This window comes from Platalea leucorodia, assembly GCF_965183815.1.
Source record: "Platalea leucorodia genome assembly, chromosome: 3".
Taxonomy (NCBI): domain Eukaryota; kingdom Metazoa; phylum Chordata; class Aves; order Pelecaniformes; family Threskiornithidae; genus Platalea; species Platalea leucorodia.
In genome coordinates this window covers 38,192,600-38,211,131 of record NC_138825.1, presented here as the reverse complement: position 1 = coordinate 38,211,131, position 18,532 = coordinate 38,192,600, and the positions used below count along the sequence as shown (strand labels likewise).

General features: G+C 37.4%; 1 protein-coding gene across 1 annotated transcript in view; it reads left to right on the top strand.

The window, feature by feature from the left end:
* Nucleotides 1-18,532, top strand: part of CRIM1 (cysteine rich transmembrane BMP regulator 1) — a 197,094-nt gene that overhangs the window by 130,324 nt on the left and 48,238 nt on the right. Inside the window, exon 7 of the mRNA XM_082308005.1 lies at nucleotides 3,106-3,303. Within this exon, the coding sequence (XP_082164131.1) occupies nucleotides 3,106-3,303 (198 nt within the window). The remainder of the gene's footprint in view (nucleotides 1-3,105; nucleotides 3,304-18,532) is intronic.

Sequence of the window (18,532 nt, the reverse complement as noted above, 5' to 3'; positions counted from 1 at the left end):
GTTAAAAGTTGATTTTTTTCCATTTTTGCAACCTTTGAATCAGACTATCAAGAAAACCTGTTAACATTTCATTCTGGATATGATAAGTTGGTATTAGCCCTGCAATGGAAATTTCTTCTTAAGACAGGTCCTTAGTAGATAGAATAAAATGGATAATGACTTACAATTGAGTACAATCTTCTTTTTCAAGTAATGGCTGTGATTTAGTTTCTGCTCAGCTGACTGAGTGCCAAGTTACAGGGTCTTTTATCAAATCATCCAGCACTGTTTGACTTGCTTGTTTCTGTTGCGTGCTTTTCTGATAGGGCTTGTAGCACTAAATCAAGCCAGGGGGTTGAGGGAGGTGATTCTCCCCCTCTGCTCCACTCTAGTGAGACCCCACCTGGAGTGCTGCGTCCAGCTCTGGGGCCCCCAGCATAAAAAGGACACAGACCTGTTGGAGCAGGTCCAGAGGAGGGCCACGAAGATGATCAGAGGGCTGGAGCACCTCTCCTATGAGGACAGGCTGAGAGAGTTGGGCTTGTTCAGCGGGGAGAAGAGGAGGCTGCGGGGAGACCTTATAGCAGCCTTCCAGTACCTGAAGGAGGCCTGGAAAGGGAGAGGGACTTTTTACAAGGGCATGCAGTGGTAGGACAAGGGTAATGGCTTTAAATGGAAAGAGGGTAGATTTAGACTACATGTAAGGAAGAAATTTTTTACAATGAGGGTGGTGAAACATTGGAACAGGTTGCCCAGAGAGGTGGTAGGTGCCCCATCCCTGGAAACATTCAAGGTCAGGTTGGACTAGGTCATCTTTAAAGGTCCCTTCCAACCCAAACTATTCTATGATCAAGGAACTCTGATTTCTCCCTTCTGAATGATTGGACAGTAAGATATATGTTGTTTATTTTCTTGGTTCCTTTAAACATTTAAAAAGAAAAAAAAAGCTCTGATCCCTTTCTTAATAACTCGCATTATGTTAAGTGACATCTAAAGTGACAAGGTAAGTCTTTCAAATGGGCAGAGTGTATACTTAACAGCCCACCCATTAATGCTTTTCTAGTTGGTGAAGAGGTGGCATTTTCTTCTACCTGTTGTCTTTCTATTTGGTTATTTTATGACTGATTTTCAAGGTGATTAATTTTTTCCTACTGATACTTTCTTGATGATGGAAATATAAAGAAATATAATGCTTTCTTCTTTTCTGCAACAATTTCAGAATAGCAAATGGTAAATTTCCTGTGCATTGTGTAGTACAGGCACAAGCCCTTCTTGCCTCAGCTCCAGGAAGAATTCTTTCTCAAAGTCCTGTAGGATTCCTCAGCATCAGGAAATGTAATTTGCTGGGCTCAATTTATAGCTTTAAATACTATTGACCTTTTAAGAGTACCAGGAACTTTGTGCTTTGACTCACGTAAAAGACTATTGCAAATAACACAAGTCTTATGGCTTTTCTGTGCTTTCTGTGTATTCCTGTGTCAATCAGGATCCCATGCATGAGTTGAATGATAAAATTCACTTCATTTGTTTGTGTATGAGTTGATTTTGGCCTAGGTCAAAGGTGATCCTAGATGCAAGGTAATCCTAAAACAAAAAAGGTGCTAAGTTAAGACATTTAAAAATTAAGATGTTTCCTAATCTCTTATTTTCCCAAACACTTGTTTTTTATGTTGGCTTAACCCATTTTGCTAAAATTGAGACTATCACTAAAATTCAGAATGGGAGTGAATGCCAGGTAGAGGCAGAAGCTGTATGCAGTTTCACTCCAAATGTTCAGAGTTTGATAGTGTCATAAACTTGGTACAATGGCTTATAATAAGACAACAGCTATTAGCACTGCTACTGGTTTTATCTACACTTAAGATGGATTGCCTTCCTTCTAAAGGGGACTGATGAAACTTCACAGTCCTTCCCCCGGCCTTGCTTTAGATAAGACATCTCTTTTCTCCCAAATCCTTCAAACCTAACACTTTCTGATAATTGACTTATGGTTAAATGACTTGTGCTTATTTGATGTCTGCTATCTGATGTCTGCTAAAAACAATGCTTTTAGTTGTGTTTATTGTTTTCAATATATTGAATTTGCTTTAATATGTAACTTGTATTATTGCTTGCTTTGGAAACTTGACGTGATTACTGTACATTCTCAGATATTTAATTTTTGAGTCTAACAGTTATCTTTTTATTAGCCACCATGATAAGTTGCATACATTCACATAATGTATATATTTTTAGTATTAATATCAGTGTCGCTTGTTGCATTTATGAAGAGTGAAACATGTTCTTTCTGAAGGGTAAAAGCCGCTTTTATTTCAAGTGAATGAATTAGCATATAGAGAGTTGCATTATTTACTTGCATGAAACCTGAGGAGAAAACTTATGTAAAGTATATCCCCCAAAATTCTGTTATGTATATATCTGAGTGTTAATTTGATTGCTAGCAGGTAAATGGGCCTTGTAGCTTTTAAGAGTAAAAAGCTCCAACTGAAAAGAAATTGAAAAATGAGCCAGATAATCTGACCAGGAAAACTAGTATATCTCCAAAACTGTAATGAGATGTAGCTTAAGGCAGGCTCCTTGTTCCAGCAGAAAATGTGCCAGAGGTCTCATCTGTAAAATAGTGGTGCAAGGCTGACAGGAGTCATTCCAGTGGTTCATTGAGGTGTTTTCAGTTCCCCTCAGAATTTGTTAAGTTGGTACAAAAAATGGATCAATAGATCTAAGATCCATTTTGTTTTGAAGAACAAAATCAGAAAATCCAAAAATTAAACCTCTTAAACACAACCCAGCCATTTGTAGATACGTTTTCCATACTAGATCTGCTTGTAGCATACAAAAATGGCATTGAAATACTTAAATATCTGAATTTATAAATGTTCAGTATAAGTTGACTTAAGTTGGCTTAACTTTTTCAACAGTAAATTTCAATATTGAAATATCAAAGTTGTTACATATCTTATTTTATCGCTGTATACCACAGTGTGGTTCTTTTAAGGTTTGATAGTGGCTGCACTTAACCATTTCGAGGTAATGTAAAATCACGGTATTGCACTTATTCATATATAAAGTTTAGGCATCAAAGGGAAGATGAAACTTCTTGTTCTCTTGCAATTCCTCTCATTTCAGACCCAGTTTATCCAGTAAATAACCCTGCTGGCTGCTATGCCAACGGTCAGATCCAAGCTCATGGAGACCGCTGGCGAGAGGACGACTGTACTTTCTGCCAGTGCATCAATGGAGATCCGCACTGTGTTGCAACAGCCTGCGGGCAGAGCTGTCTAAATCCTGTTAAAGTCCCGGGGGAGTGCTGCCCAGTTTGTGAAGGTAAGATTGGTATTTCCTCTATTATTCTTTGGTATGTCATGGCTGCTACTTACCTGGTAATTCCTGCTTTACTTTAAAATTCTGGAGGATTGAAGAAGCTGGTACAGCATTGCCTGGGACTGAATAAACTAGTGAGGGTGGGGAAAAATAAGCATGGTTTAACTACACCTGTATGTGGCAATGCCTGATACTCTTTTGGCTCGAAAGAGTATAGTAAGAGATCATTTAAGATCAGCGTTGTTCACTAACTTTATTCTTAGTTTTGCTTAAAGCTTATTAATAAATACAGGAGAAGTTAAAAGATCAAAATGTTCATCGGCTTACAAAGGATGGTGTTATCTGGGAGACAGATTAATTTTTAGAGTTTAAAATGCAGTTTTCATTATCTTGTGGAAATACATCTATCTTTTATAACTGACTGAGTTTTTAACTTAACTATATGGTAAACACTTGCCCAGCCTGGCAATGGAAATGTGAAGATTTGCAAACTGAGACATTAAAAAGAAAAATTTTAAAAATTGTGTGAGTGTGTGTGTGTATATATATATATATATATGTATATTCAGAGTTGCTTTTTATGGAGTAGTTGTTCATCATGAAAAGCACCAGATTGCTAAGTTTAGAAATGGTTAATCTAGACCTGTCTTCAGAGCAGTCTTCACAGTGTACAAACTCTTGTGGGTGCTCAGTGAGCTACCACTTACATTCTTCCTCTTCTATCTCTGATAGAACAAAATGAATTTTGTGTAACTGCATGTGTCTCGGGGCCCTCCTTGGTTTGCAGTATCCATCCAAGTTCATTGGGATGCTTAGTTTTTATGATAAATCTGAGGAGCATAAAGATTTCTTACAGGTCCTCTTTCATTCCAAAATTCACATCACAAGATAGGAAAAAGGTGCCTGATAATGTATAAAAGCTGCTGGTGAATTGTAGGGAGTTGCTACTTGCACTGAATTAATTTTACAATGAGGAAGCAGGTTAACTGCTCTTAAACCCTGGTGATCCTGTCATGATGGACATCACAGAGTATGTGCTCTCACCCCTCATTATTTAGCATGTATGTGAGCAAGCTTGGGAAGGGAGTACAGAGAGAGAGGTTGATGGAAGTATTTTCAGTATGTTGAGGAGGTTTTTTTTCTTCCAATGAGAGAAGGATAGACAAATCTCTCTGTTCTCCTGTTCCAGATTGGAGAAAATGGATGAGAGATAATTGGATTAAATGCTTATCTATATTAGACTGAGATAATTATGATGAACCATGGGAAGCAAACACAGGGTAGAGTGTAGGCTTCCTTCGTTCGTTACTAAAGGTTGCAACACAGCCAGGCTGGTGCTTCATTAATGTACCACACTAATGCCTCTACAGTGCTTTCAGGACACAAGTTAGCTCATCTGAACTAGGTTAGGTAATTCTGTGCTATAACATGTTTTTACTCTTGGAAGCAGAAGTGGCTAGCAACTGCTTAAGTCCATAAAAGTTGTTTTGTTGTTTTGTTGTTGGGTGTGTGTGGGAGCGTGTGTGTGTGTGCGTGTTAAATTATACTTATGATACAAATTATGTCAAATAGATCAAGACTGACACAATAGCACCATGGAATCAATATTTAAATGAGATTCTTGTGTCATCTTAATTATATTTTCTCAGAAAATAATCTGACTTGTTATTTTGTTTGTCATGTTAGCTGTTGTATGATGTACACTTAATTGTAGTCATCTGGTTTTGAGTGTGTCATCTGGAGCAGAGTAATACTGAATGGTCTTTTGAGCAACTTCCGAATTTTTAAGCTTAAAAGCATCACATTTGACTTGGTGTTTCCTTGATTGCACATACTGCCAAGTAAACAATCAAGGGGTAGTGAAATTACCTAAATGATGGAACTGACAGTTAGTGGAAGTAGTTTTAGTTCATGCTAGGAGGGGATTTGACCATACTCTCAAGTACCAGTGGTCAGAGGATACCTGAAAACACACTTGAATCCTCTCTTCTTTCTTCCCTTCCCTCCCCCACAGCAAACAAAACCAAACAAAACAGACAATTATGCTCCATAATGCCAAGTTAGTTATTTAATTTCAGGAATTTAGATTTGGGACTATTTCAAGGATCAAAAATCTGGACTGTTAAAACTCAGCAGTGAGTTCAGATGCTAGAACCTATGGTATAAAAAATACAGTTTGCAAGAAGCAGTTTCGAATGACTTTATGAGAAATTACTTCAGCATCTGACACTTAACAATTCATCTTGCAATAATAATAAATAAAAAAATCCCTGAGAAATGAACCAGTCAAGGGCACCAGTAAACTTCTTGAAGTTACGTTTTTAGGGCATCAAACGAGCTCGAGGCTGCTAAGCCTTGTGATTAGCAGCCTGAATAAAAATATTGACATATATTAGATATCAAGGTATTACCGGATTGGATGTTTGTTAATAAAGGAGACTTGTGTGTCTTGCTGAATCTGTTAACATTTTTCTTTGAAAGCTTACATTAAGAAAATCCCAGAACATTAGGAGAAAATAATAATCTGTTAGATGTCGGTTGTCTGCATACTGTGTATTCTTAAATTATTTTAGAAAAAAGTAAATGTTTGAGCTGATGGCAGCAGGGGCTTGTGCATTAACCATAGACTTATGGCCCACCTCCAAGGTCAGGTAACATCATGTGTTTTAAGATTAAGGTTATGAGCACAAGTGTCGACTGAATGGAAGCTCAGACATTACTAATGTTGCACTAATAGCTTAAACCTGTTGTCTTGTGCTCTCCAGTCTGTTCTCCTTTTATCCCATCCTTCTGCATCTCTTATCTCATACTGTTCAGCACAGAAGACCAAAATCCATATCTAGTGTGGGCTAAGTTCTGGGATCACTGACATTATATATCATACTTTTAACTGTGCACGTTACTCGAGAAAGGGATTCAAGGGAGAAAGCAGCACAGCTTAGTGATATGTTAAATAAATGGGCAAAATTAATGTAAACCTAGCAGGTGCTTTTGAGATAGTAGTTTACTAGTGATTGTAGGGTTAAACATACCTCATTTTGCACTTTGCTTGTGAATGGCTTCCAGTTCTCACTAATGTCTCAACTCACGCTGTAAAATGTACAATCTATAGAGAATATACCATAGTGAAGTAATGTTCTGTTTGTAGATCAGTTTAAAGTGACCGTGTATAGTAATTCCGAAGTTGTATTATACAATTTCATCACGAATATACTTCACTTTTCTGCTCTTACGTGTATTGTATGTTAAATTTCTTAAGCTATAGCTCTCACTTTTTGCAGGAACGACTTTTTTGGGACTAGTGCAGAATGCAGGAAACAATTATTTTTCTTCTAGAATCCTAATTATGTTTCAGCTCTAGAGCAGAAAGAAGACTGATGCTTGTTGAAAACTATATTTTTGTCAATGTGGTTGCTGATGGACCAATTCAAGCCCATATTTCCTTTTAAAAATAGGCTTCAGATCAAGAATAGTAAGGAAGACCCTTTATATGCTTATCACTATTTTTGAAGTATGCATTTATTTCTCATCAGACTTCTGTTTATATGTAGAAAAGATCCAGCTTGCCAGCAGCCAGCTTCAATTGTGTGAACTTACTTTAAGCATGTCAGATATTAGCTCTTTAGTATGTGAAACAAAATATTTAGTCAGAGATGTTTCTATCATTTATTTAGTTTGAGTGTTGAAGAATGGAGTGGTTTGTGGGACATGAAACTGATGGACAAATTCTAATCAAAGCTGCCTGTGGATCTGGCCTGGCTGCAGCTCATCCGGAGTAAATGGTTATTAGTATCAGTCACTTCTGACTTTCCCTGCTCTGTCTTCCATCTAAATGCTGCTGCACCTACAGTTCTGCCAATTCAGTTATTTCCTGGCTGGTTTATAATCAGTTTCAATAAAAGTAAATATCTATTCCTGTAGATAAGTTTACATTCCTGCAGCTACATTACGATAAAATTATTCTTGGATTACATTTTCAAAACATTTTGCAGTCAGAGAATCAAATATAACGTAGTAGAAATTCTGTGAACACAGGTTCTTGAAATATCAGCACGGTATGTCAGCACACAAATGTATTCAGCCTATGAACACAGTAAATTCAGACTGAAGTACAACATTCCCACTCCTCCATGAAGAAAATCCTGGTGCTCTTACGACAGCAGCGAGAAAACCAGAGTGCAAGGTTTGTAGAGACTGAAGTTATACAGAAATAGCTGTTCACAGCTTTCTAAATCAAGGAGTAGCAATTGTGATATGCAATATTACCATACAGAATTGATTTGTATCAGTTTTCCACAGTAAGCCCTTTCTGATGCTTCGTCACACACTGCTGTATACATATCCATAGTGTATATCCTGTATGTGTGTATGTAGCCCACAGGATACACATTCCAGTGTTGACTGGACAGCCAAATTGGTTTGAAATGTATAATTTTCTGAATGCTTGTATGGGGTTTGCTGGACTTGGAGAAGAGTATAACTATTCAGCTCCCCTCACACCTTCCATACTTAAATCTTTTCCACCAGCAGCATTGGTAGACGGGGAAGGGTGAGTGAGGTGCTCAAGATGCTTTACACTGGAGCTCCTGCTGGAGATTGGTGGGGAAGAAGAGACAGGAACATGGGGTAGGTATATGGAGGACAGGGGTATGTATGGGTGTAGCGCTCCAATACGATGGGTTTGTATATGGTTTTAATCTTCAAATCTGTGGGCAACATTTCTTGAGCTGCATTGTAGTTGGTATCCACTAGTATCTGTGCTGGGTCCAGCTCTGTTTTGATGTTTTCACTAGCTCAAATTGAAGCTAAATTTACTTTATCTACAGACAACAAAGCTAAAAAGGGCAGGCAGCATCTTGGAGAGCAGAGTATGAATTTGCATGCTTGTTTTAAAGCAGAGAGTTGGCAGAAAAATGTTGACCAAATTCAACAAGGGAAAACACAATGCACTACACTTGGAGGAGATTCTTCACGAGTCCCGAACCACAGTAATTGTTAAATAGCAGTTCTCCAGGAGAAGTCTGGTGATTAAAGGGAAAGAAAAAGTTGAACGTGGGTTAACAGAGCCTTGAGAAGGCAAACACCATGATGAAATTATGATCAAGAGTACAGTTTGCAAGACCTGAAGTAATCCTTTTTGGTCTCTTTCCTATGGGTGGGTATGTCCCTAGCTGACATAGTAGGCCCTTGGTCCTTTTCTGACCGTTGTTCCTCTGAAAGAGTTGCAGGTAGGCTGGAAAGAGTCAGAAGCAGAGCAATGAGCCGAGTCCGAGCTTTGCAAAACATGTCCTAGGAAGACGGACTGAATAAATTGGGATGGTCTCACTTAAAGAGAAAATGATGTAGTTGGAATGAGAAGATATCAGTCTTTAAGTGCCTGAAAGGTTGTTGCAGAGAAAAAGATAGGACAAGAAAGAACGGAACTGAATTGCAAGAGGGAAGATGTGTTTTAGAGGAAAGCAGAAAGTTGTTGAGGAAAACAGAACTCCTCCTGTGGCATGTTGTGACTGATTGTCTTTTTGATGCATTCAGGGCATCGCAGTTTGTATTTTCAGCCTCAGTGAAAGGAGATTTGCTCAGGAAATTGCATGAGTAACTGAAAGCAGTAGTAGTAATTCATGTGTAATTTTCAGTGTTTATACAAGTGATGGCTGTGGCTCACCAATATATAGCTGCTGAGGTTTTTTAAGTAAATATCGAACGGATCAAAGCCCTTTCGGCAAGACCTCTTGTCACGATATGTCCAATCCTGTCACTTCTTGCCAGTTTTCTGACACAGCAGTGCCTGTGGGTTGTGCTGGGGCAAGGGGCGTATAGATAAAAGCCCAAGGTGTGAGCAAGGAGCTAGCTAATTTGAGGTGAGTATGTCTGGGAAGGGAAGGCAGAAAGCGATGGTTACCAATAAGGCATGAGGCTAGGGACAGAGGCACATTGAGACAGTGTAGTGTGGAGGGGGAAGACCTTCCTTCATCAGCCTGTCCCCAAGCTCAAGCTCTTCAGTTGACACAGCTTTTCAAGGCAGGCACCTCCTTTCACTGGTGGAAGCTGGGAAAAGCAGGCCCATCACATTCTGTGGATCCAAGACAAAGAACTAGTTTTAAGCTTCTGATGGATGCTTCTATATAGCTTCTATAGCTGCTGTAATGATACTGGTCATTTGGGATTTGCCTTTGTTTGTTTAATCTATTATCTATTTAGTCTGTTTTTTCCTTTTTCTAGACTGTCTTCATTAAGAGCTAAGGCTTAGATAATCATACTGGCCTGCTGTGCTTTCCCCACAGTTTTAGAGCCAATGGCTTCTTGCAGCAGGAGGAAGTCTCAAAGAGAGCCCATTTCTACAGATTTAATGAAAACAGACAGCTAGGTAGAGGGGAGACAGTGATTTTTCAAGTGTCATAAGGGACTGAAAAATTTTGGTATGCGCTCACACTTTTTCAGACTCGGAGGTTCTTCATGGGAGCTGGTCTGTGCACCTGTGCCGTTGGAGGTAACCAGATCCATTGGCAATCAGGTTTCTGTTAGTACTGCTGCTTACAGAGCTACTTGCTTCTCTGTTGGGCTAACAATTATTTATTTTCCAAATAATTGGTGTGGTTTAAAAATGGAATTGCTACTTAATGAATTTTACAAAAAAAAAGTGAATACTGGAGCTTAAAATAGCTATTTAGTGGCAATATATAACAGCATATGAATAACACCAAACAAGCTACAGTGATAGAAATAACCATGTTTCCCTCAGGCCTTCTGCATCAGTGGACAGCTGTCTGCAAATTGGAATAATAGTCGTGTTCACTGAAAGCAAATATTGGGTTGGATAGTATGAAAACACCTGATTTTTTTGTTTTGTTTTGTTTATTTTTTTATTTTAAACAAGATATTAAATACAAGTGCGCAGCACCGGCACTGATGCCAGAAATGTCCTTTAGGAAAGTCTATGGTCTCTTCCGTTCCCTTGCATCTCCCAGAGGCTCAGGCTATTCACAGGGAAAGCTGCAACCCAGTCCGCTGATGCGCAGTAATTGGTTACCGCGCAGTACGTCCTTCTGTGTGAGAGCCCTCAGGTATAGGTGGCAGGGTGCCAGCATAAGCTGTGAATGAGAAATTAAGTGTTAAACAAAATCCCCTCGGAGGATTTTCATGAATAAGGCCCGCATTACTTTGCTGTCATTATGGCTGACACTTTATCTTCACAAAAAGAAATTAACATTTTCATCAATAAAGGGCTCCAAACTCTAGCTGAGACGTAATTCAGTTCAGGTCCTTTAGCGTGTCCAACACTTCATTAAGTAAAAACAGGCAGCAGAGTCCAGTGAAAAGAAATTTGATTCATTCAGGATGAAGTCAGTGGTAGTGAGCAGCGTTCACCGGCGCAGGATTTGGGTCCAGAGATCTCCTTAGAGTGTGAATTATTAGTTATTGTTCAGCAGCAGCGCTGTAGCTCTCAACCAGCCTTTTCATCAAAGTCAATTAAGAGATGCAAACGCCATGCTGTAGAGAATTGGGCTTACGTTTGCCAGATCATGCTTTAGTATAGTCGTTTTGGACAAGGCAGCTGAGGCTGTTGAACCACATAATCCAGGGTATAATGAAACCTACTGCCAATGAAAGTCTCTTCGAGTTTAAGAAAAGCAGGAAGACTATACTAGCATAAAATAACTTTTTCCTAATTTTCAATGATTGATTGTTAAGTTCAGTGGAAGACTACTGAAAGGATAAATAACCAAAGAATCCTAATGAATATATATATCAATGCAGCTAAGGATGTCTCACTTACAAAGAACCTCATGTGGATCCTCTAATTAATTCTTTTCAGTGCCTATAGCATTCATAGATTTGCCCCAGATGCACACTAATTTAGTGTGTTTGCTGTATCTTCACCTAGTAACGATAACTGAATGGCCTTCTTACCTGTTTGGACATTTCTTGATAGGCAGGCTTAATTGATTCTGCTTTAATAAAGGTGGTTATTTCTTAGTGTCGTTCCACCTAAAATTGTCAAAAAAGTCTCATCAGCATTAAAATATATTTGAAGGGTATACATGCCTGTTAATCAATTCTTCCAGTTTTTGGTTTAAGACAGACGAAAGTTTTTAACTTCGCATCTTGGGAGTGGAAAGTTTGTGAGTATTTTGATTGCATCACTACAAAAAAGACACACACGCACACACACACACACACACATATGCAGCTTTGGTTCATAGGAGGCTTCTTCAGCTTGCAACAATAAAAATAGTCTTGGATTACAGTAGTTATTTTCAAGGAAAAATACATATTTAAGTAGTTTCAGGTTGACAGTATGAATAAAATTTGAAACAAAAGCCTGCCAAACTGAACTGAGTTTGGAAGTATTAGCGAATATATTTTCAGAGTTATTTGTGACACTAGAAAATTGCATACATTTTATAAATAGTTATGTGATGCAGAATTCTTGAACACTGATAGTTAACACAGATAGCTAAATGCTGGGAAAAAAATTCCTGCAAGGCATTAGATATTTCAAACCCAGGAAGGAAATTCTCTTGCCCGGGACTGATATTTTTCATGTAATGAACTGGAGGGGCGGGGAAGGCTGGAATGCAAACTATGAGGATGGAAAACATTTAGTCACTCTTGGAATGATATGAATGTTTTTACAGGAACCTTAAGTAAACACACATGCTGCTGCTTAGTAGGCTGCAGTTAACTTTTTTGGACAGCAGTCAAAATTCAAACAAGTATGCAGACTCGAATGAAAGGCTGTTGAGCAGCACACCCTTCAGGACCAGTTTCTAGCCAGTTATCATGTAAAGCATTAGGTAAAAAGTTAGACTGCTGTTCTCTTTTTTCTTAATTTTTATAGTAAATGCTTGAATGTACTGATGCTGTATTTCTTTAAGTCAGTTGGTGCTGGTTTCGTAGGATCAAAACATCTTAATCCTTTTAGAAATAGTTTGTGTTATAAAATACTACAGAAGAGGGAGCTATTTCACTTTCCCCAAACACAGGCATGTTCTTTGTTATTGATGCTAGAGGTCTTTCTCCATGTGTAGAACATGATTTTGACTCATTTTTCCTTCTTCCCCTAGAAGAGGTTTTCATTTCATGCTCCCAATGAGATGTTGGGCTTTGTGGAATCCTCATCTGTTGAGCTTATTTGTTGTACATGGCTAACACATTCTCCAAATATCCCAAGACCAATCACTGCAGAATCAAAATGTGCTGCTATTTTATAAGAGTTCTCTCTGGGGTTAAAAATCATTGTAAATTAAATGTGTAAACTTCAGAGAGGTATTTTTTAATTTTTTTTTTTAATTTGTAACCGAGCACAATAAGACCTTTATACAAAGTTTCTTATTGTTGTCCCTCCTAAAAAAAAAAAAAAATTCACCACAAAACAAAAAAAACCCCATAGTTAATTATTGTTAAAAGTATTGGAAATATCAATGGGCAGAACTTGCAATTATTTTATTTGTTTTCCGATTTATACTGAAAAGTGTTTTTTTTGTGATCAATACTGCTAAAGGTAGGGAGAACATACGTAGTGGTGCTCACAGGTGGATATAAAGCTTCACTGTGCTATACATTGAAAATGTGTTTCCATGTTCCAGCCTTTTAAATAATATGCCTAAGGAATTAATCTATTTTATCTGACTGGTTTTAGTTAAACTGTAGACTGGTTCACATTAACAAGATGGGAATATGAAAGAGGAGGTTGGGGAGTTGTAGCACTGAGTGGTGAAGCATACAATCCTACTTTTTGTTCTACAGTTATGACTACATAGTCTTCACATTTAAGTTTAGGATTATTTTTAGGCCTGGTGGCTTCATTGTGCTGCGCAACAGTTAGTTTGGTGTGTTAGAAAAGTCCATGTGTTACTGTTGGTATGAACTTGTATGTTGAAATTATCTTGATTGTAATTTAGTCTTTCAAAAGTACAAATGCTTTTTTGCATCTTTTTTTTTTTTCTTCCTCATACATGGGAAGATGTTTTTCTCATACATGGGAAGGAATCACTGGCAACTTTATATTCCAGTTGCATCAGCAATATTCTCCAAATAATTCCTCAAAATATCTTGATGAGAATATACTGTATTTCTGTTATATAGTAACTATGAAAAACATCTGAAACTGGTTTTAAGCATGCCAGTAATAGTCAATATACAAATACTGAATAAATACAAATTAAATACAAAATAGTATTTTGGTCAGTTCCAGGGACGTATTTTTCTTAATGTCTATTAATGTAAAAATTGTTTACTTGGCAATGAATTTTTAAGGCCTGTACTCCTAAATTCCATGTAAAACATAGGTACTTGTGCAGTAGTTTGCAGTCTTACAATGGAATTGATGAAATCCATGGTGGTTCAGGTACTCAGAGAAGGATCTCAAAAGATAATTTTCAACCTCTATATAGTGATAGAGCTTACAATTTTATTGTTTTGATGAAGAAATGATGCAGATTGAAACCTCTTTTTTAGCGTGAAGTTGGCTGGAAATGCTGGTTTTACATCAATACAGATAAATTTATATGTAAAAATCCAATAAGGCAAGAAAAATGTGTATACATAAATACATAAAACGCTTGCAGCTTTGAGGTCCAAAATGTCCTCTGTTTGCCTGGGTTTGTTGAATTATATATACATGAACTACTGTCAACCCACACTGTGTTGCAGTTTGTTATGGCATTTCCAAATCATATTGTGATACGTTTGGGACGCTTTACACCAAACGCTGGTAGGACTCGCTAGCTTTCAAGCATATGCGTGTAGAGTAATACTGAGTAGAGCTGTGCTGGGAGCACCGATGAAGATGGTGAAGAGGAGAAGTCAGACCTCCTGTGTCTGCTTAGCTGGAGTAACCATTGTGCTTGAATCAAAGTAACTGAACCCAAGTGTTTGATGCAGACTTTTGTCATACGTTTATGGCAAGGAAAAATATAGTCATTTTATTATAATGGGGGTAGCTTTTTTCCCCTTCTGTATTGAGAGGGCAACATTTACAAGTGGAATTAAACACTGGAATGATTGAGTAATGTAAAATACCTGTCCTCTTACATTTCTAGTACTTTTGGGTTAAGATACATTATGGTCCAGATTTCTAACAGTCGATTGCAGGCAGCAACAGAAGTTCCCCATTTAGTTTTAAATTAATTTCTGTTTTAACAATGTTATATTTAACAATGTGCAGAAGAGAAAACTTAGAGCCTGATAGTTACTTCCCTACTTAAAACCAATTTTGTAAAAGCCTGGAGTAGGTATTTCCCTCACATGGTATTACTGAAAGTGTGAAACAAAACCTGTTTTGAGTTAAAATATTGCATTCCAAATGAAACAAAGCAAAGAGCTTAAGTGGTTTTTTTTGTGTAATAATAATTATAAAAGTACCTTGCCAAGAGGTGAACCATAGGTAATGTATTAACTTAAAGGAGGACAAAAAATGAGACTGATAAAGGGTGGTTGTGGCTGTCACTAAATAAATAACGCTTCAGAGAGGATTACTGTTATAACTGCCTGGAAGAAATTTTTCTTATTCAATAAAAAGCTACTCTTTAAGCCATTAAGTAGATTTCAGAGAGATGTTATTAGGCAAACATGTACTCTTATTGTGGAAGAAAGGTAATCAGTACTTGGCAAAAGCATACAGAAATCATCAGAAATTGAAATGTTTACCTTTGGATTTCAGTTCCTTGATTAGGATCCATCAAGGATATTGCTGCTTTCACTAGAAATGTCCTGAGTTTGTGTGAAAGTGAAATTCATGGAGTCATGCAAGTTGGAAAGGTCCACCAGAGATTTTCTAGTCCTACCTCCTGCTCAAAGCAGGTCCAGTGACAGCAGTCGCTGCAAGGACAAAGCCAGCTCCAGGCTTGGATGTAATCTTGGATGTCACCATCTTCCTTTGTTTCCCTGTAAATATGCAGTTTCATTTCAATCTGGGATGAACAAAATTTAGGGTTTTGATCACATACCATAATACTTTTCAGTGGATTAGTCAGACTGACGTCTGACTAGTGGATATATAGATATATAGATAATATCCACTGTGGATTTCAAAATTTTTGAAGTTATTTTTAAGTAAATGCCAGTGTAAAAAATTAATGGGAAGATTTTTCTCAACCTACTAGCATGCAAATTAATAATCCTCTGCACTAAAGTTCAGCATGGAAAGTATCAGGCTCAGAGAAAGTTTATGGAAGCAAGATGTTTCAATAGAAATCTGCATTTAACCTTATATATAAGCACTTGCCATGAGCAAAATCTGTGCTCTATTAAAAAAAAAAACATTGTTTTCATCCAAACTCTCTTCAATCCCCTTCTCTTTATTTTCTTCTTCTCCCTTTCTTTCTATGTTATAGTTTTATTGTTGTAAAGCACACAGACAGAAACAGCACCCATTTTTCCCACCCATTGTCTGTGCATTTGTGCACTGGATCTTTCTTCTGCTGTTTCTACGAAGAGCAGCTGTGAAAGCCTGGTTCAGATCATGTGGTGGTACTTGCTTTTTCAAGCTTAGCTACTGCTTGCCTATTCAAATAGCCAGAAGCCTGGCAGAGCAGAGCTGGCTTTATTTGTTGAGTCTTGTCTAGCGAAGTGAAAAGGGCTGATATATTTTTTTTTTTTCTGGCTGCATTTTTGCACATGTGGGGGTAGGGAATGAAATTATTTCTTTTGTCCTCTACTTGCAGCTCATTGAGAAGCAGGCATGCATATAAAATTACTGTATCTCAGGGCTTACCTTTAGGGACAGAAGGGAGAAAAAACACATTTGTAAGCTCGTCTGGAAACACTGAGGATGCTGAGAGCAGACACAAAAGTGGGAGGTAGCAGAATAATAAAACACAACAAACAGAGGACTAAGAAGAACCTTTCAAATGAATATGATGACAGTTTAATTTTGTCCCTTCTAAGAAATACCATGTTACTGGATGTATCAAGGGGGCAAAAAATCGTTGTGTTAGTGTGTCCAAGACACAAGAGCACCAAAACTCAGTAGTATAGCTTTGAAAAATCACCATGAAAAATATATAACAAAGATCTGCTGTTTTTTTTCTCAATATTAAATTATACCTGCAAATAAAGAGAAATTATCTTGAGGGGTGAACTTCAGTGATGGAGGGTAAAACACAATCCTGTTTCTGTCTAGGTTTAGTTTACACCCAAGTGGATCAATGAATACTAAACTCCATTTCAGCTTTCAGGGAGCTTTTGTGGGTTTTTTAACTACATATTCTTACCTAACTGTTCTGCAGTCAGATAGTAAAGCTACAGTCTCCTTCAGTTCTCCAGGTCATGTTACTGTCTGTGAACTTTGCTTTGGGTAGCATTAATGATTCATATGGTTTGTAGTGGTTTTAACTACGAGTGAGTATAAGCTTTACTGTGGCTTTTTTGTCATATGAAGCATAGGGTTTGGGCTGGCTGGCCAGGAGCCTGAATGGAGCTTCAGGGTAGCTGTTGTATTCTGGTCTTCTGCATGTTTAGAGTATTTTGGGTAGAGAATGCAGTGAGGTAGGAAAGGAGGTTTTCAGAATAGGCACCAGATGCTAAAAATCAGTTTGTTTGCAAAGCTATCTTATATACTCTGAGTACTAAACAGATGGGATTAATTAATGGAGTCTCTGGAATATATTATATTATTGATATATATTGATATGTTCTTGATCCCTAAACTAATGACTTGCTGAAATTCCAAATGTTAGATATTAGGCATGAATATGATTTAGTCAGTTTACTGAATGAACTTGAAAACAAATATGAAGAGTTCACTGAGATGAAAACAAGCCTAGTTTGGGAATCCATGGATTCTAAAATATGGTGCTCATTACAGTTACTCTTCCATACTACACATGCAAACTCAGAGCTGTGAAACGAGTAATTTACAGAAATTTTTAAAATCTTTTATTTGACCCACAACCTAGTAATCTGCATTAAACTCTTAGGAAAAAAAATCTGAAAAAGTTTTAATTTCAGCTAGAAGTGCTTTGATGGGTCTACAGACATACAGATGCCATTGTCCAAATTTCTAGCTTGCATTTGAACAAAGATGGTGGTGGTATTTTATATATGTATAATGTGTATAGCTACTTTTCCTACAAAAATTACACAAGCAACGGAATTTGAATGTTATTTCGAAACTTTCAGCAAAGTGAGGAATCTGAACCGTGACCTCTGGGATAAAAGTTTGAAGTCGTCTAACTTCACTGTAGTACCTTTCGTTCAGTTTTCCCCTCCAAACTCTGTACTTAGCTGACCTAATTTAAAAAGGATTAAAAATGTTCATCTGCTTTATAAACTGTTGTGAAGGGAAGAGTAGGGCTGGGGAGAAGCTATGAAAGCTGAAAATTGTGAAAGACAATGAAAGCAGAGAAGCACATTCTCATAATGAGATAACTTTCACTTGACTGGAAGGCATGGGTGCAAAAGCTGCCTGCTGGACATGGAGCCAACAGGCACAGAAATTTGTATTTTGGTTAACAGTGTATACTTCTAACAACTTAATGTTGAGTGGTATTTTACCCTCAGTCTGAGAGTAAAGACTAGCTGCCTTTAAGTAAGGATGGCAAAATCTGCCTTTCAATGTATTTGGTTTGGGGATGAGAGATGGCAAGATGTGGCCACCTCCAGTCCATGAAAATGTGCGTGCTGTATAAAACATATTATGGTTTATTGTCCTGATGGTTAGTATACCATTTCTCTGTATTTTCACAATTTAAATGTGATTTCCTTTAAGTCTTCATTTCTTGAGATCGAGGAACAGGATAAACTCAAACAATTGAAACAGTGAAACAAAAGTTCACAGTTAGTTCTTTAAAAGTCATGCAATTTGTGTTTCCTGAATGCTTAGTTTAATGTTAATAATGCTCATAACTATAAATTCATTGGTTCTTAAGTGCTTGAGTTCTATGAGAAATACTAGGTAGACTAAATTAGTCTCACAGAGCAAAAAGTCATTTAGTGTTTCATTCTTTCTGTATCCTGTTTTATGATGGTAGTGTTGAGGTTCCTTGTTGTTTTCATAAGTCTTCGGATATTATTTTATTCTAACAAATTTGTATACTAAAACACATTAATATTTCTGGCCACCATATGTATTAAAACAAATTTCATACTCCAACATGTTTAAATGGTGTCCAAAAGTAAGTATTGTACTGTTCATCAATACCTAATAATTGGCAATAATATCCTGAACTTTAAAAAGCATAATCTGGTACTGCAAAGTATACTGTAAGAAGTGATGTTTTCAATGAATAGA